The following is a 16,356-nucleotide window of genomic DNA, read 5'->3' as shown; positions in this document are numbered from 1 at the left end:
CAGCCAGTCCATCCTAAAGGAAATCAGTCCAGAATATTCATTGGAAGGACTGATGCTGAAGCTGAAGCTCCAGTACTTTGGCCACTTCATGTGAGGAACTGACTCATTGGAAAAGATGCTGGGAAAGATTGAAGGCGGTAGGAGAATGGGACGATAGAGGATGAGATGGTTGGATGGAATCACCAACTCAATAGACATGAGTTTGTGCAAGCTCTGGGAGTTGGTGATGGATAGGGAAACCTGGCGTGCTTCAGTCCATGGTGTCACAGAGTCGGACAGGACTGAGCGACTGAACCTAACTGACTCTGCCTGTACTCTAGAAATGGAATAGTAAATCCTGTATTTGTTGCTGCACATCTGTTTACAACATGGTTTACTGAATATTTTAAGCCGACTGTTGCTACCTACTGCTCAGGGAAAAAAAAAAATTCAAAATATTGCTTCTCAGACAATGCACCTGGCCACCTAAGAGCTGTGATGGAGACATACAGTGGTGTTAATATTATTTTCCTAACTGCTGATACAACATCCAAGTTGATGTGGAGTAAATTCAACTTACAAGTCTTACTATTTAAGAAATAAGTTTCATAAGGCTTGAGCTGCCAAAGATAGTGATTCCTCTGATGGATCTGAGCTAAATGAACTGAAAACCTTCTGGAATGGATTCACCAGTCTAGATGTCATTAAGAATATTTGATTTAATGGGAAGAGGTCAAACTATCAACGTTGAAAAGAGTTTGGAAAAAGTTGAGCTCAACCTTCATGATGACTCTGAGGGGTTCAAGACTTCAGTAGAGGAAGTAACTGCAGATACAGTGGAAGGAAATGCAAGGAAGCTTGAATTATAAGCAGAGCACAGAAAGATAGGACTAAATTACTGCAGCTTCATGATGAAACTATAATGGTTGAGGAATTGCTTCCGTGAATGAGCAAAGAGAGTGATATTTTTGAGGTGGAATCTAGTCCTGGTGAAGATGCTAGCAGACTGTTGAAATTATAACAAAGGATTTAGAATATCACACAAATTTAATTGATAAAGCAGGAGCAAGATTTGAGAGGATTAGCTCCAATTTTGAAAGTTCTACTGTGGGTAAAATGGTGTCAAACAGTATTGCATGCTATGGAGAAATTGTGAAAGGAGTCAGTCAGTAGAGCAAACTTCATTGTTATCTTATTTTAGGAAAGTGCCATATCCATTCCAGCCTTCAGCAACTGCCACCCTAATCAGTCAGCAGCCATCATCATCAAGGCAAGACCCAGTACCAGCAAGATTATTAATTGCTAAAGGGTCAAACAATGGGCATTTTTTAGCAATGTTTTTTACTTTACAACTTATAGACTTTTATTATACTTAAAAGTATATCAAATTTTAAATTATGATTGTAAATGGATGCTATGAGGAAGATGTATGCTTACCTCATTCGTTACTATGAAGCTCCTTAGCCCATTTAATTATTGTTTGTGTTATTATATCTTATACTCTAGCCCCTGTTTCCTAAACCAGGAAGGACCAAATTGCAGAACAAAGCTTATTTTCTGCTCACAGCCCAAGAATCAGATTTCTTTTGGCGAGTGGCACATGATACACTGTGAGATTGGGCCCCAAATGGTTCTGTAGGTTGTCTCTGATATTAGATTAAATCCATAAGAGTGGTAATACAGAGAGATTTCAGATAAATATTTCAGCAGTCTTTTGTAGAGAGAGCTGTATGAACAAGTTATTGGGTTTAGAGAACCCTTTTTGTTTCATTTTGATTTCAAAACTGGTGCTCAGAAGTCCACAGATCTCATTTATGAACTGGATGTAATAATTTAAGAAGAGGTCTTGAAAATCAAAACAGATTGTTTTTTCTGTAGAGATTTCCAGTCTGAAACCCAATTTTGGAAGTAATGAGCAGCTTTATATGTGAGTTGTTATTATAGGCAGCTGAGCTCAGCTCTTCTGGGCCTTCCTTACAGAGTCTGTGAGGCATAGAAACAGAAATGCTCTCGCTGCTAAGAGGTCTGGATTGTATCTGTAGCATGATTTCTATGAGAAGCCATGCCAGTAAACTTTAGTTCCTAGGGCTCAGGCTTCCCACAGGGTTAGCATGTGTTAGCCTGTAATTTTATTTGATTTCCTGCTCCATGGTGTCCCTTGTTGTTGCCATCACTGATAAATAAATGTATGTTGTATAATTCTTAAAGTGATTTATAAATATGTGCTATTCTAAGGTCAAAAGAAATCCTGGAACTCTTAGGCTAAAACACTTACCTACTAAAGAGTTATGCACAGTGTATTATTTGGGATATATTCTCTAATCCTTTTGAGATCCTTGATTCTAAAGTTTTGTGCTCTAACCAAATATGATAGGGCTTCCCTAGTATCTCAAATGGTAAAGAATCTGCCTGCAATGTGGGACACCTCAGTTCAATCCCTGGGTTGGTAAGATTCCCCTGGCATGACAAGGGCATGGCAACCCAGTCCAGTATACTTGCCTGGAGGAAGGATCCCCATGGATAGAGGAGCCTGGTGGGCTGCAGTCCATGGGGTCGCAAAGAGTCGGAGACAACTGAGCTACTAAGCACAGCACAGCACGTATATGGTAAATTGGATAGGTGGTGAATAGCTTAGGTTAGATATTTCTTGAAATAAATTGACTTCTCTATTAGGTTTTAAACTGGATTCACCAACTTAAATTTGAAACCTCCCCACTGTATATCAAGCCATTCTCTAAGACCAGAGGTGCATGTGGTACGAAGTTCTTTAGTCTTAAAAGCACCTCAATTTAAATGATTAGGGAGTATTAGAAATAAAGTATGTTGTCAGTCAAACAATTGTTTGTTTGACATTGTCTGCATGGTAGGGAGAGTGGTATTAAATATTACTGGGTTCACTTTATTTTAGTCAAACTGTAAATGTAAAGCATGATAAAAGTAAGTTCATTTGGGATCAAAATAAACTACCAAGTCAGAAGAGAGTTCTCAGCTTGTTTGTATGCTGGAAACTTACATATTTAATGGTATTGTGATTTCTATTGGAAAACTAGTTCATTGGTTGGAAAAGAGGTTGAAATGAGACTAAGACCACAGGATGCCACTTTTAAGAGCTAGAGACAATATTTTCTTTCCAAACAAGAAAAAAAGTTTAGTCTTTTGATATGACTCATAGGAATAACTTTTTTTTAGAACACACAAGTTTTGGTTTTCTTCCAGTTTATAGCATTTGGAGAAATATTGATTTGTCAGTCATGTAGATGCGCTTCAGGATGACAAGGAAGAAATTTGGTAACATTGAAGAATGCTATAGGTTTATGGCTGGCTGCTTAAAAATACTTTGACAGAGTAAATGTAGAAACTGCCTTCAGATTATTTGTGCTTTTATGGTATTTTGTTTCTCCATTTTATTAAAGTTTAAGATCCTGGGAGTGTAATAGATAGACATCAGCTTTGTTTGTTAAGGTGTACCAAAAAAGGAAGATCAGGTTTTGTTTCTATTCATCCGCAAACTTTACCTGTTAAGGACAGATTGTAAATGTTAGATTTTTCAGGCTACATATGGTTTCTGTTGTGTATTCTCTTTTGTTTTTTATAACCCTTTAAAAATGTAGAAGTCATTCTTAGCTCTTAGGCTATAAAAATAGGCCTCAGGCCAGATTTGGCCTGTAGGCCATAATTTGCTGACACCCTAGACTAGAGATCAAAGTGCAGACCCCAGTCTTAGAGACTGTGAACTCTGTGTGTGATGCCTAGGTTTGTTTCTTTTTAAATTGTTTTTGTTTTCATGTTTATTTTGGTCATTCAAGAAAGACTGAACTGTAGCCAAATCTTACCCTGAGGAAACTCTTCCCAGTAATGAAGAAAAAAAGATTTGTGCACATAGAAGTATAATAATGTAAAATGTAAGAAACAGTACAGCCATAAAAAATTTAAGATAGCAAGTAAAAACACAAAAACATGTTCAATATTGCTAGTCAGTCATGAGATATGAATTAAAACCAGAATGAGATGTTACTACATACCTATTAGCATGGCCAAAATAAGAAATACTGATAATATCAAATACTGGCAAGGATGTGGAGAGATTGGGTCTCTCCTGCATTGCTGTTGGGTGTGTAAAATAATATAGCCACTGAATTAAGTCTGGCATTTTGTTAAAAAAAAAAAGAAAACTAAGTGTGAAACTACCATATGATCCATATGACATTCCTGAGCTTTTACCCTGGAGAAATGAAGCTTACTGTTTCACGTAAAAACCTGTACACAAGTATTCATAGCTTTATTTGCAATAGCCCAACACTTGAAATGACTAAAATAAACTTCTACCAGTAAATTGTCACACACACTGTGTGATATGTCCATACAATGGAGTACTGTTCAATAATGAAAGAGAACGATCTATTAATACAAATTTGCTAGAACCTGAAGGCATTATGCTGAGTGAAAATAGCCAGACTAAAATTAAATTTCTAGAAATGAAAGCTGGATTATCTGAGATGAGAAATACAGTTGGTGGAATTAGACACAGAATAATATTTCTTGGGCAAAACTGATTAGTTGTATACTTGCTCAAAGCCTAGTCTACTGTTGATTTTGTCATTTTCCATGATAATTGAGAGAAAATACAATGATGGGCAGCATTAAAACTAGCTCAAAAATACTTTCTTATAGAAATTTGTTAAGATGTCCTGGGTTGCACTTTTGTCAAGGGAAGCCTGTATGTAAACAGTTTAAGAATGTTGACAACATTAAAATATTTGCTTATGTGCTTGTGTTTGGTATTAGAGCTTTTGTTTGTGAAATACATAAAATAATAAGACTTCAAAGTAATTATTTTCATGCTTTTTCTTAAGTGTATAATTTATTTTCCTAGCCAGCTGGTGAGCTTCTTGAGGATTTTAGCATGTCTCTTTACATTGTTTAAACTTCCCTAAGATACTTAGCATGGTGCTTTCCATTTTGGGCGGTCATTAGTGTTTATAATGTAAAAGAGGGAATCCTCCAACTGTGATGCACTGAAATTTAATTGGTTCTTAATAAGACAGCACCAGAATTATCCCTCTGAACCCAATGTAAGTAAACAAAGTCAGTTACAGGGTTTGGAGTAGGGAGTGGTGGGGTGGGTATCAGGAAGAAGCTCACCTTAGCGAAGATGCTTAAGCCTATTTTTAAACAAGAGACAGAAATATTGCCAGTTACTCTTTAGAGCCTTATCTTTGTCCATGGCTAGTGCTGATTAGATCAGGTTCATTTTGGGTTAAATAATGTGTAACACCTCTCAATTAGGTATTTGGAAATCAATCAATCATATAAATGTACAACTTGAATATTTATATACTTGGGTAAATTTGAACATGGTAGATTTTGAGAGCAAATGCATAAGTTTAAAAACATCCTGAGAATAAACTTTTTTCCCAATTAATAGAAGCCAAGCCACATGGGGATAGAGTAGTCATTTCCCATTTCCTGGTCAAAAAATATTGCCTGATTTTCATTGGCAAAGGAAATTAAAAAAGGAACAAGGTTTCTGCAACCCCAAGTTCCAATCCATGTTACAAGATTTTTGTAGGAAGGAATTTATAAACTTTATAAATTAGAATTAGTGTCTCCACAGATTCAACCCAAAGTTCAGAGCTTTTAGTGAATTACTTATTGGCAAGAGAAAGCTCTTTTCCAGCAAGCTAAGTGGAACTTTATAAACTGTCTTGCTTGTGAGTATTTTCCATAAGCTTAAATCACTTGTGTGTTCAGTTTGTTAGTAGTAATAGCACTGTGCATGGTCTCTATTGCTGCAGGAATAGAGGAAATAGGTAGATTTGGCTTCTCTTTCCATAAGCAAGCAACTCATGATTGGGGAGGTAAAAGGTCTTACTTTTTAAAAGATTTTACCTCCCCAATCATGAGTTGCTTGCTTATGGAAAGGAGGAGAAGGGGATGACAGACAATGAGACGGTTGGATGGCATCACTGACTCAATGGGCATGAGTTTGAGCAAACTCCAGGAGATGGTGAAGAACAGGGAAAAACAGGCATGCTGCAGTCCATGGGGTCACAAAGAACGACTGAACAACAAAAGATCTTAGGTATTTGGGAAACCCTTACTATTTTTGACAGTTTACTATTGTTGCTAAAATGTGTAAAAAAATAATAGTTCTAATTATTCCTGGATGTTTTAACAACTGGTATTCAGAATTACCAAAGAGTTCATGCTTTTGTACTGTGGTGTTGAAGAAGACTCTTGAAAGTCCCTTGGACTGCAAGGAGATCAAATCAGTCAATCCTAAAGGAAATCAGTCCTGAATATTCATTGGAAGAACAGATGTTGAAGCTGAAGCTCCAATACTTTGGCCACCTAATGTGAAGAACTGACTCACTGGAAAATACCCTGATGCTGGGCAAGATTGAAGGCAGGAGGAGAAGCGGACGACAGAGGTTGAGATGGTTGGATGGCATCACCAACTCAAGGACATGAGTTTGAGCAACCTCTGGGAGATGGTGATGGATAAGGAAGCCTGGTGTGCTGCAGTCCATGGGGTTACAAAGAGTGAGACATGACTGAGCAACTGAACTGAACTGATTCAGTATTACCAGTTCTTTCCTCTATGTTTGTTTTAATTACTAGAAAAAGAAATTCTATACTAGAGAAAAACTGTTGGTTATAGATACCTTGAAATCATGATCTATTAAATGCAGTACAGGCACAAAAAGACGAAGAGATTAAAACTGACAAAATTGTGAATCCCTTAATAATGAAGATTAGAAGAAAAAGAGAAGCCTCTAACACAACGATATACCAGTTGAATGACAAAGATTAAGCATTTCATGAGAAATTGGGATATGATGATACTGGAAATACAGCAAAAGAAATGGAAGGAAAAATCTCTAGAGGAAGTCATTGAATGCTCAACTGTCTTTTGCTAAAGATGCAATAAAGAAATAGAAAAGATTATGTCTCAGATCAAAGGGGAGAGGCAAGAATTCAGAGTTTGTATCAAAGAAAGATACCAAGTCTTGACACAAAGACTGAATGGTACAAAGTACCTTTTCAGCAGGTGGGAACATCATATATACTAAGGAAGGAAAAAACTGTAGTTGAGAAGAGAGTTTGCTTCCTGATTTGTGTGCTTGGATTCAACAAAGAAAATGTATATGATGAATTGAGACAGTGTATTCACAATATTCCTCAGTTCAGATTTGACTGATTTCTTAAGTCCAGAATTGCAGTGGAGCTCCAGAGGTATAACATCTTACCTACCTTGATTGAAAGAAAAAATAACTAGAAGACTAGAGATGGCAAAAAAAACAGGTGAGCACAATGATTGCCACAGCCTATTGGCTTGAGGGTTTCCACGCTGTAGGGCAGGGAGAGGGGTAACACAGGCAGAGCCCAACATATTCACCACATGGAAGAGGTAAGGGCTGCTAGAGTTAACAAGAGAAAGTTCCAGAGTGAGCCGAGTTATACAGGGTGCCCATGACTACTTAGCAAAGTATGGATCAGCATGTGTGTAAGGAAACCACCTGAAACATGCCACAGTGTGAACAAACCTCAAAATAATTATGCTGAAAGAACCTAGATATTTTTTTAAAAGACTACATAGGGTACATATTGTATGGTTCTATTTATTAAAATCTTAGAAAAATGCAACTAATACATAGTGACACAAAGTAGGTTAGTAATTGTTGAGAGATTGGAAGAGGTGCAGATACGACAGGCATGGCAGGGCAGGAGGGAAATATTACAAAGGGACACAAGGAAACTTTTGGGAGTGTGGATATGTTCATTATCTTTTTTTTTTAATTGAAGGATAATTGCTTTACAGAATTTTGTTGTTTTCTGTCAAACCTCTTGAGGATGGTTTTTTAGACTTTTTCGTATGTAAAAGCTTATTACATTACATACTTTAAATACATGTATTATTTAGTCAGTTATACTTAAATAAAGCTCTTTTTAAAACCTGCATACAAAAATGAATAAATAAAAAACAGAGTGGTTTCCCTTTCCATGTTGTTTTGAGGAAAAGAAAGGAGAGAACAAGCCCAGGTAACTAACCTCTTTGCAACTCTTCCAATTAAGGCTGTCTTTACTAAGATTTTTGCTGTTTAGAATGTTTTTTAGTTTTAGAGATATATTGTTAGGATATATGTAGTCAGTATTGCTCTTGTCAATCAGGATATAACTTTATGCAATTTTGTGTTTCAGGATTCCTGAATCAAACAAGCAAACATGAAAAATGGATTAAGGCTGATGCCCCAAAAGGAACTGTACGTTTTAGAAGCCAAAGCTGGTTTCAGTCCCTGAAGCTGCAGGACTGAATGACTTGAATTATATTTCTAACTTTTAACAATGACTAGTAGATCTGTGACTACAAAAAAGCAAATACCAGTGTTCACACAAATGTTGAAAACAACAAACTGGAATGTCTTGGAGAAATCTTTTCAAAATTTGTACTTCGCCGTTAGTTTTCTTTTTTAACAAATTACCACAAACTTACTGACTTTAAAAAATACCTGTTTGTCCTGGGATCTTCTGGATGCTGACACTACTCAGAACTAGCCCCGAGGCCTCTACAGTCAACCACCTCATTACCTGGTTCCATCAATCAGTGGCCAGCAGCCTCTGCACAAGGAAGCACCTGGCAACCAAACAGATCAGGGGCCAACCAAGCCTATCAGACCACCTACACAGTCAGTCTGCCAAAACAGAAAGACCCTTGCCCTCATAGGGGGAACTCCTAAGGCATAGAGCTTTTGATGAGAGGAGAGTGCACTGCTGGAACACAGATCACTTCTTCATGATTGGAAAACACAACCAACCTGTCAGATACATAAAGAACAAAAACAGCTAGTTAGGCAAAATGAGGCAACACAGGACCGTGTTCCAAACAAAGGATTGAGATAAAAAAAACCCCAGAAGAAGAACTAAGTGAAGTGGGAGATATGAAATCTAACCAAGAAAGAGTTTAAGGATATCATCATAAAAATGACCAAAGAACTTAGGAAAAGAATGGCTGCACAGACTGATAAGTTAGAAGTTTTTAACAAAGAAAAAATAAAAAGAACAACCAAACATAGATGAAGAATACAACACTGAAATGAAAAATGCACTAAAATCAATGTAGTAGACTAAATAATACAGAGGAATGGATCTGAAGCTGGAAAGCAGAGTAGTGGAAATCAGTGATGCTGAAGAGAAAACAATGAATAAAAATGAGGATATTTTTAAGAGACTTCTGAGACAACATCAAACTCATTTTTATTTGCATTTTAGGATCCCCACAGAATAGAGAGAAAGAGGCTGAGAACATAATTGAAGACATAATAGCTGAAAACTTTCCTATCTTGGAAAAAACAAACAAAACCCAAAATTAGTCAAAGGGAAGAAATCATAAAAATCAGAGCAGAAATAAATGAAATAGACTCTTAAAAAATACAATAGAAAAGATCAGTGAAGCTAAGAGCTTGTTCTTTGAAAAGATAATCTGAATTGATAAACCATTAGCCAGATTCATCAAGAAAAAAAATATCCAATTCAATAAAGTCAGAAATGAAAAAGGAGAGGTTACAACTGATGCTACTGGAATACAAAGGACCATAAGAGATTACTGCAAACAGCTATATGTCAAAAAATGGGACAACATTGAAGAAATAGGCAAATCCTAAAAACGTATGCTAAAAGGAATCAACAGTAGACTCCCAAGACTGACTCAGGAAGAAGTAGAAAATATGAACAGATCAACTATAAATAATGAAATTGAATTAGTGACAAAAAATTCCCAACAAACAAATAGTTCATGACCAGCTGGTTTCACAGATGAATGCTACCAAACATTTAGAGACAGCACTTATGCTTCTTAAAGTATTCCAAAACATTGCAGAGGAAAGAACACTGCTGAACTCATTCTACATGGCCAGAATCACCATAAGATCAAAACTAACAAAGATAATTATACACATATACAAACTATAGGACATTATAACCGATGAATATTGATGTGAAAATACTCAACAAAATATTGTCAAATCAAATCCAACAATACATCAAAAGGATCATACATGATGATCAAGTGGGATTTATCTCAGGGATGCAAGAATTTCTCAGTATACACAAATCAATCAATGTGATACACCACATTAACAAGTTGAATAATAAAAACCACATGTCATCTCCATAGATGGAGGAAAAGGTTTTGACAAAGTTCAGCTTTCATTTATGTTTAAAAATACTCCAGAAAATGGGCCTAGAGGGAACATACCTCAACATAATAAAGGCCTTATATGGCAAATCAGTGCAAACATCATACTTAGTGGTTAAAAGCTGAAAGCATTTCCTCTAAGATCAGGAACAAGACAAGGATGCCCACTCTTGCCGGTTTTATTCAGCATAGTTTTGGAATTTCCTGCCACAGCAGTCAGACAAAAGAAAAAAAGGAATAAATGGAATCCAGACTGGAAGAAGTGCAGTGAAGTCATTTAGTCGTGTCCGACTCTTTGTGACCCATGGACTGTAGCCTACCAGGCTCCTCCCATGGGATTTTCCAGGCAAGAGTACTGGAGTGGGTTGCCATTTCCTTCTCCAGAGGATCTTCCCCACCCAGGGATCAAACCCTGGTCTCCTGCATTATAGACAGACACTTTACCATCTGAGCCACCAGATTGGAAAGGAAGAAGTAAAACGGTCACTGTTGGCAGATGATACGCTGTACACAGAAAATCCTAAAGATGACACTGACAAAACTACTAGAGCTTATCACTAAATTTTTACAAAATTAATACAGAGAAATCTGTTATTTATTTGCACACTAACAATGAACTATCTGAGAAATTAAGAAAACAGTCCCATTTACCATCTCATCAAATATAATAAAATACTTAAGAATAAACTTACCTAAAGAGGTTAAAGGTTTGTATTTGGAAAACTATAAGACACTGATGAAAGAAATTGAAGGTAATTCGAACAGGTGGAAAGATATGCCATGTTCATTGATTGGAAAAATTAATTTTATAAAATGACCATACTAACCAGGGCAGGCTACAGATTCAATGCAATCTCTATCAAAATACCAAGGGCATTTATTTCACACAACTAAATATTTCTAAAATTTGTATGGAAACATAGAAGACCCTAAATAACTAAATGATCTTCAGAAAGAAGGAAGCCGGAAAATCACATGCTCTGACTTCAGACTGTACTAAAAAGCTAGAGTAATCAAAACAGCATGGAATTGGCACAAAAACAAGGGTGTAGATCAGTGGAACAGAACAGAGAGCCAAGAAATAAACCCATGCACTTACAGTCAATTAATCTGTGACAAAGTAGGCAAGAATATATAATGGGAAAAAAGTCTTTTCAATAAGCGGTGCTGGGAAAACTGGTCAAGTACATGTAAAAGAATAAAATTAGAATATTCTCTAACACCATATGCAAACACAAATTAAGGATGAGGAGGGAGGCAGGAGGGGGGATCAGGATGGGAAACACATGTAAATCCATGGCTGATTCATGTCAATGTATGGCAAAAACCACTACAATATTGTACAGTAATTAGCCTCCAAATAATAAAAATAAATGAAAAAAAAAAAAAGAATTAAATGTAATACCAGAAACAAAACTTCAAGAAGAAAGCATAGGTGGAACACCCTTTGACATAAATTATAGCAATATTTTGGATGAGCTCTCCTAAAGCAAAGAGAGTGGAAACAAAAATAAACAAATGGCACCTGATTAAATTTAAAAGCTTTTGCACAGTGTAGGAAATCATCAACAAAATAAAAAGACAACCACTTAATGGGAGAAAATATTTGCAAATGATACAGCCAATAGAGGGTTGTATCCAAAATATACGAACAGCTCTTACAACTCAATGTAAAAAATAAAAGAAAACTGATTAAAAAATGGGCAGAAAATCCAAATAGACATTTTTTTCCTAAACAAGTCATACCAGTGGCCATCATCACTTGAAAAGATGCTCAACATCATGATAATCAGATAAATTAAAATTAAAAGCATAATGAGATATCACTTCATATTTGTCAAAATAGCTATCATCATAAAATACCACAAATAAAAAATATTGGCAAGGATGTGGAGGAAGGGGAACCTTCTTATACTTAGTGGGAACGTAAATTGGTGCAGTCACTATGGAGAACAGTAACAAAAAACATTAATTTGAAAAGATACTTGCACCCCAATATTAATAGCATTTACAATTGCTAAGATATGGAAGCAACCTAAGTGTCCATTAACAGGTGAATGAATAAAGAAGATGTGGTATATATAAATACAATAAGGGACTTACCTATTGGTCTAGTGGCTAAGACTCCACACTCCCAGTGCAGGGGTACCAGGTTCAATCCCTGGTTGGAGCCAGATCCCATATGCTGCAACTAAGAGTTTGCTTGCTGCAATGAAGATTGAAGATCCCAGATGCCACAACTAAGAGCCAGCACAGTCAGACAAATAAATATTTAAATACAGTGGAATACTGCTCAGCCATGAAAAATAATGAAAATTTCAGCAACATGGATGGACCTGGAGGGTGCTATGCTAAGTGAAAGTAGTCAGAAATATGCATACTATATAATATCACTTATATGTGGAATCTGAAAAATACAGTTACTGAATATAATTTTTAAAAAAGAAACATACTCACAGATACAGAGAACACACGAGTGGTTACCAGTAGGGAGAGGAAAGTGCGGCGGGAACAGGATATGGGTAGGGGATTAAGAGGTACAAACTGCTATATATAAAATAAGCTGCAAGGATATATAGTACAACATGGGATATAGCCAATATTTTGTAATAACTAAAATGGAATATAACCTTTAAAAGTTGTCAGTCACTATATTGTATATCTTAAACTTACATAATATTGTGTATCAACCATACCTCATTAAATTTTTTTTTAAAAATATGAGTTATCAAGCTTAAAAACAGAGAAGGCAATGGCACCCCACTCCAGTACTCTTGCCTGGAAAATCCCATGGACAAAGGAGCCTGGTATTCTGCAGTCCATGGGGTCGCTAAGAGTTGGACACGACTCAGCGACTTCACTTTCACTTTTCACTTTCATGGGAGAAGGAAATGGCAACCCACTCCAGTGTTCTTGCCTGGAGAATCCCAGAGATGGGGGAGCCTGGTGGGCTGCCATCTATGGAGTCGCACAGAGTCGGACACGACTGAAGTGACTTAGCAACAGCAGCAACCCTGTTCATCAGCTCACTGTTCTGTAGATCAGGAGCTCAGTGTGGTTAGATTCTCTATTCAAGGTATTGCAAGGCTGGACTTAAGGTGTTGGCCAGACTGAATTCTCATCTGGGTGATCTGAGAAATAGTCTACTTCCAGGCTCATTCATATTATTGGCAAACTCCAGTTCATCCTGACTGTGACTGAGATCTATGTTTCCATTCTGTCAGTTGGCAATCACTCTAAGCTTCTAGAGACCATCTGCATCCCTTCTCATGTGGCCCTCTCCATTATCAAGCCAGCAATAATGCAATTAGTCCTTCTCATACTTTGAATATCTGAGTTCTTTTTCTGCAACCAGCTTGAGATAACTGCTTTTAAAGAGCTCAGAGGAAAAAAAAAAAGCTCAGAGGATTAGGTCAGGCCTACTCAGGATAATCTTTGTTTTGTCATCTAATCTAATGTAATCATAAAATGATATTTCATCATGTTCATACTTTCCACTTAAAAAGAAGAAATTATACAAAAATAATAGGTAATAGGGGGCATTTATTTAAAAATTCTTTGTACCAGGGCTCTTGTATAAAATGTTTTCTACTTAGCACTTATTATGACAACAATATAAATTTAAGCTGTGGCTACATCACAAATACATACACAGAATACATCAGAAATATGATGCAATTGCTACTGATTCTTTTTTTTTTTTTTTTCATGTAACTTAAAGCATAATGCATTCTGGTGGGGGGGCAGCATTCATCTACTTTATAGCCTGTTGTATGAAGATAGATTTTTACTTTTACAGTGATGTACTATCTAAGTTATTTTATGAATTTTCTTTCTTTCAAACCTTGTTTACCCCTGGAAGATTTAAATTATATAATACTGAATAGATGTTATCTATTGGATTGTATTTCTTTGCTCTTAAATTCTGATTTTCTAATAAACCTTTCCAAATATGACCTGTAATAGTCTCTTTTTGTTAATATTTAATTTATTTGGAGTTCTGTTTTTACGTTTTTATTTATGAAGCAAAAATACCCTGCCTGGTTTCTAGAGAAACATAATGGGTGTGTTTCTCCTTGCTGTGGTTTTACCCAGGCAGGCATTATTCCTTTAGAAAGCAGTTGCATCTTGCGTATCTTTCCAGTTATGCGCTCAAAATACTTAGGGGTCAGAAGCTAATTTATATGCAGCTGCCAGAATCTACAAATTTAATTAAAAATCACCCTCTGGAACAGTCATCCTATGTCTCGGGTTAGGTGTTTAAAATTTCCTACTCAATTGATTCCGCAGCCATCCACTTCCAGGAACCATTTCACAGCTAAGTGATACTGCTTATTTCAAAAACTTTCAAAACCAACCTAAGAAAGGGGAGAATTACTAAAAGTATTTAGCTCATTTTAGTTCAGTTCAGTTCAGGTCAGTCGCTCAGTCGTGTCCTACTCTTGTGACCCCATGGACTACAGCATGCCAGGCTTCCCTGTCCATCACCAACTCCCGGAGCCTACTCAAACTCATGTCCATCACGTTGGTAATGCCATCCAACCATCTCATCCTCTGTTGTCCCCTTCTCTTCCGACCTTCAATCTTTCCCAGCATCAGAGTCTTTTCCAATGAGTCGGTTCTTTACATCACCTGGCCCAAGCATTGGAGTTTCAGCTTCAGCATCAGTCCTTCCAATAAATATTCAGGACTGATTTCCTTTATGATTGACTTGTTGGATCTCCTTGCTATTGAAGGGACTCTCAAGAGTCTTCTACAACACCACAGTTCAAAAGCATCAATTCTTTGGTGTTCAGCTTTCTTTATAATCCAACTCTCACATCCATACATGACTACTGGAGAAACCATAGTTTTGAATAGATGGACCTTTGTTGGTAAAGTAATGTCTCTGCTTTTTAACATGCTGTCTAGATTGGTCATAGCTTTTCTTCCAAGGAGCAGGCATCTTTTAATTTCATGGCTGTAGTCACCATCTGCAGTGATTTTGGAGCCCCAAAAAAGTCTCTCACTGTTTCCACTGTTGCCTCATCTATTTGCCATGAACTGATGATGGGACCAGATGCCATGATCTTAGCTTTGTGAATCTTGAGCTTTAATCCAACTTTTTCACTCTCCTCTTTCACTTTCATCAAGAGGCTCTTTAGTTCTTGTTCACTTTCTGCCATAAGGTTGGTGTCGTCTGCATATCTGAGGTTATTGATATTTCTCCCAGCAATCTTGATTCCAGCTTGTGCTTCATCCAGCCCAGCATTTCGCATGATGTACTCTGCATAGAAGTTCAATAAGCAGGGTGACAGTATACAGCCTTGATGTACTCCTTTCCTGATTTGGAACCAGTCTGTTGTTCCATGCCTAGTTCTAACTGTTGCTTCTTGACCTGCATACAGATTTCTCAGAAGGGAGGTCAGGTGGTCTGATATTTCCATCTCTTGAAGAATTTTCCAGTTTGTCATGATCTACACAATCAAAGGCTTTGGCATAGTGAATAAAGCAAAATTAGTTGTTTTTCTGGAACTCTCTTGCTTTCTTGATGATCCAACAGATGTTGGCAATTTGATCTCTGGTTCCTCTGCCTTTGCTAAAATCCAGCTTGAACAACTGGAAGTTCACAGTTCACATACTGTTGAAGTCTGGCTTGGAGAATTTTGATCATTGCTTTGCTAGCTTGTGAGATGAGTGCAATTGTGTGGTAGTTTGAACATTCTTTGACATTGCCTTTCTTTGGGATTGGAAAGAAAACTGACCTTTTCCAGTCCTGTGGTCACTGCTGAGTTTTCCAAATTTGCTGGCTTATTGAGTGCAGCAATTTCAGGGCATCATCTTTTAGAATTTGAAATAGCTCAACTGGAATCCCATCACCTCCACTAGCTTTGTTTGTAGTGATGCTTTCTAAGGCCCACTTAACTTCACATTCCAGGATGTCTGGCTCTAGGTGAGTGATCACACCATAGTGGTTATTTGGGTCATGAAGGTGTTTTTTGTATAGTTCTTCTGTGTAGTTTTGCCACCTCTTAATATTTTCTGCTTTTGTTAGGTCCATACCATTTCTGTCCTTTATTGAGCCCATCTCTGCATGAAATGTTCCCTTAGTATCTCTAATTTTCTTGAAGAGATCTCTAGTCTTTCCCATTCTGTTGTTTTCCTCTATTTCTTTGCATTGATGCTAGAGGAAGGCTTTCTTA

At 36.9% G+C, this 16,356-nt stretch overlaps 1 protein-coding gene across 2 annotated transcripts in view; it reads left to right on the top strand.

Moving 5' to 3' along the window:
* The window catches only part of FAM185A (family with sequence similarity 185 member A), a 159,465-nt gene that overhangs the window by 57,789 nt on the left and 85,320 nt on the right, over window positions 1–16,356 (top strand). Inside the window, exon 8 of one of the 2 annotated variants that reach the window (XM_020880317.2) lies at window positions 8,182–14,130. The exons of the other annotated variant lie outside the window; for it this stretch is intronic. Coding sequence (XP_020735976.2) covers window positions 8,182–8,294 — 113 coding nt within the window. The 3' untranslated portion in view covers window positions 8,295–14,130. Of the gene's footprint in view, window positions 1–8,181; window positions 14,131–16,356 lie in introns of those variants that run through there. 2 annotated transcript variants of the gene reach the window in all.

The sequence above is a fragment of the Odocoileus virginianus genome, chromosome 1, assembly GCF_023699985.2.
Source record: "Odocoileus virginianus isolate 20LAN1187 ecotype Illinois chromosome 1, Ovbor_1.2, whole genome shotgun sequence".
Lineage (NCBI taxonomy): Eukaryota > Metazoa > Chordata > Mammalia > Artiodactyla > Cervidae > Odocoileus > Odocoileus virginianus.
This window is presented reverse-complemented; position numbering and strand designations above follow the sequence as displayed.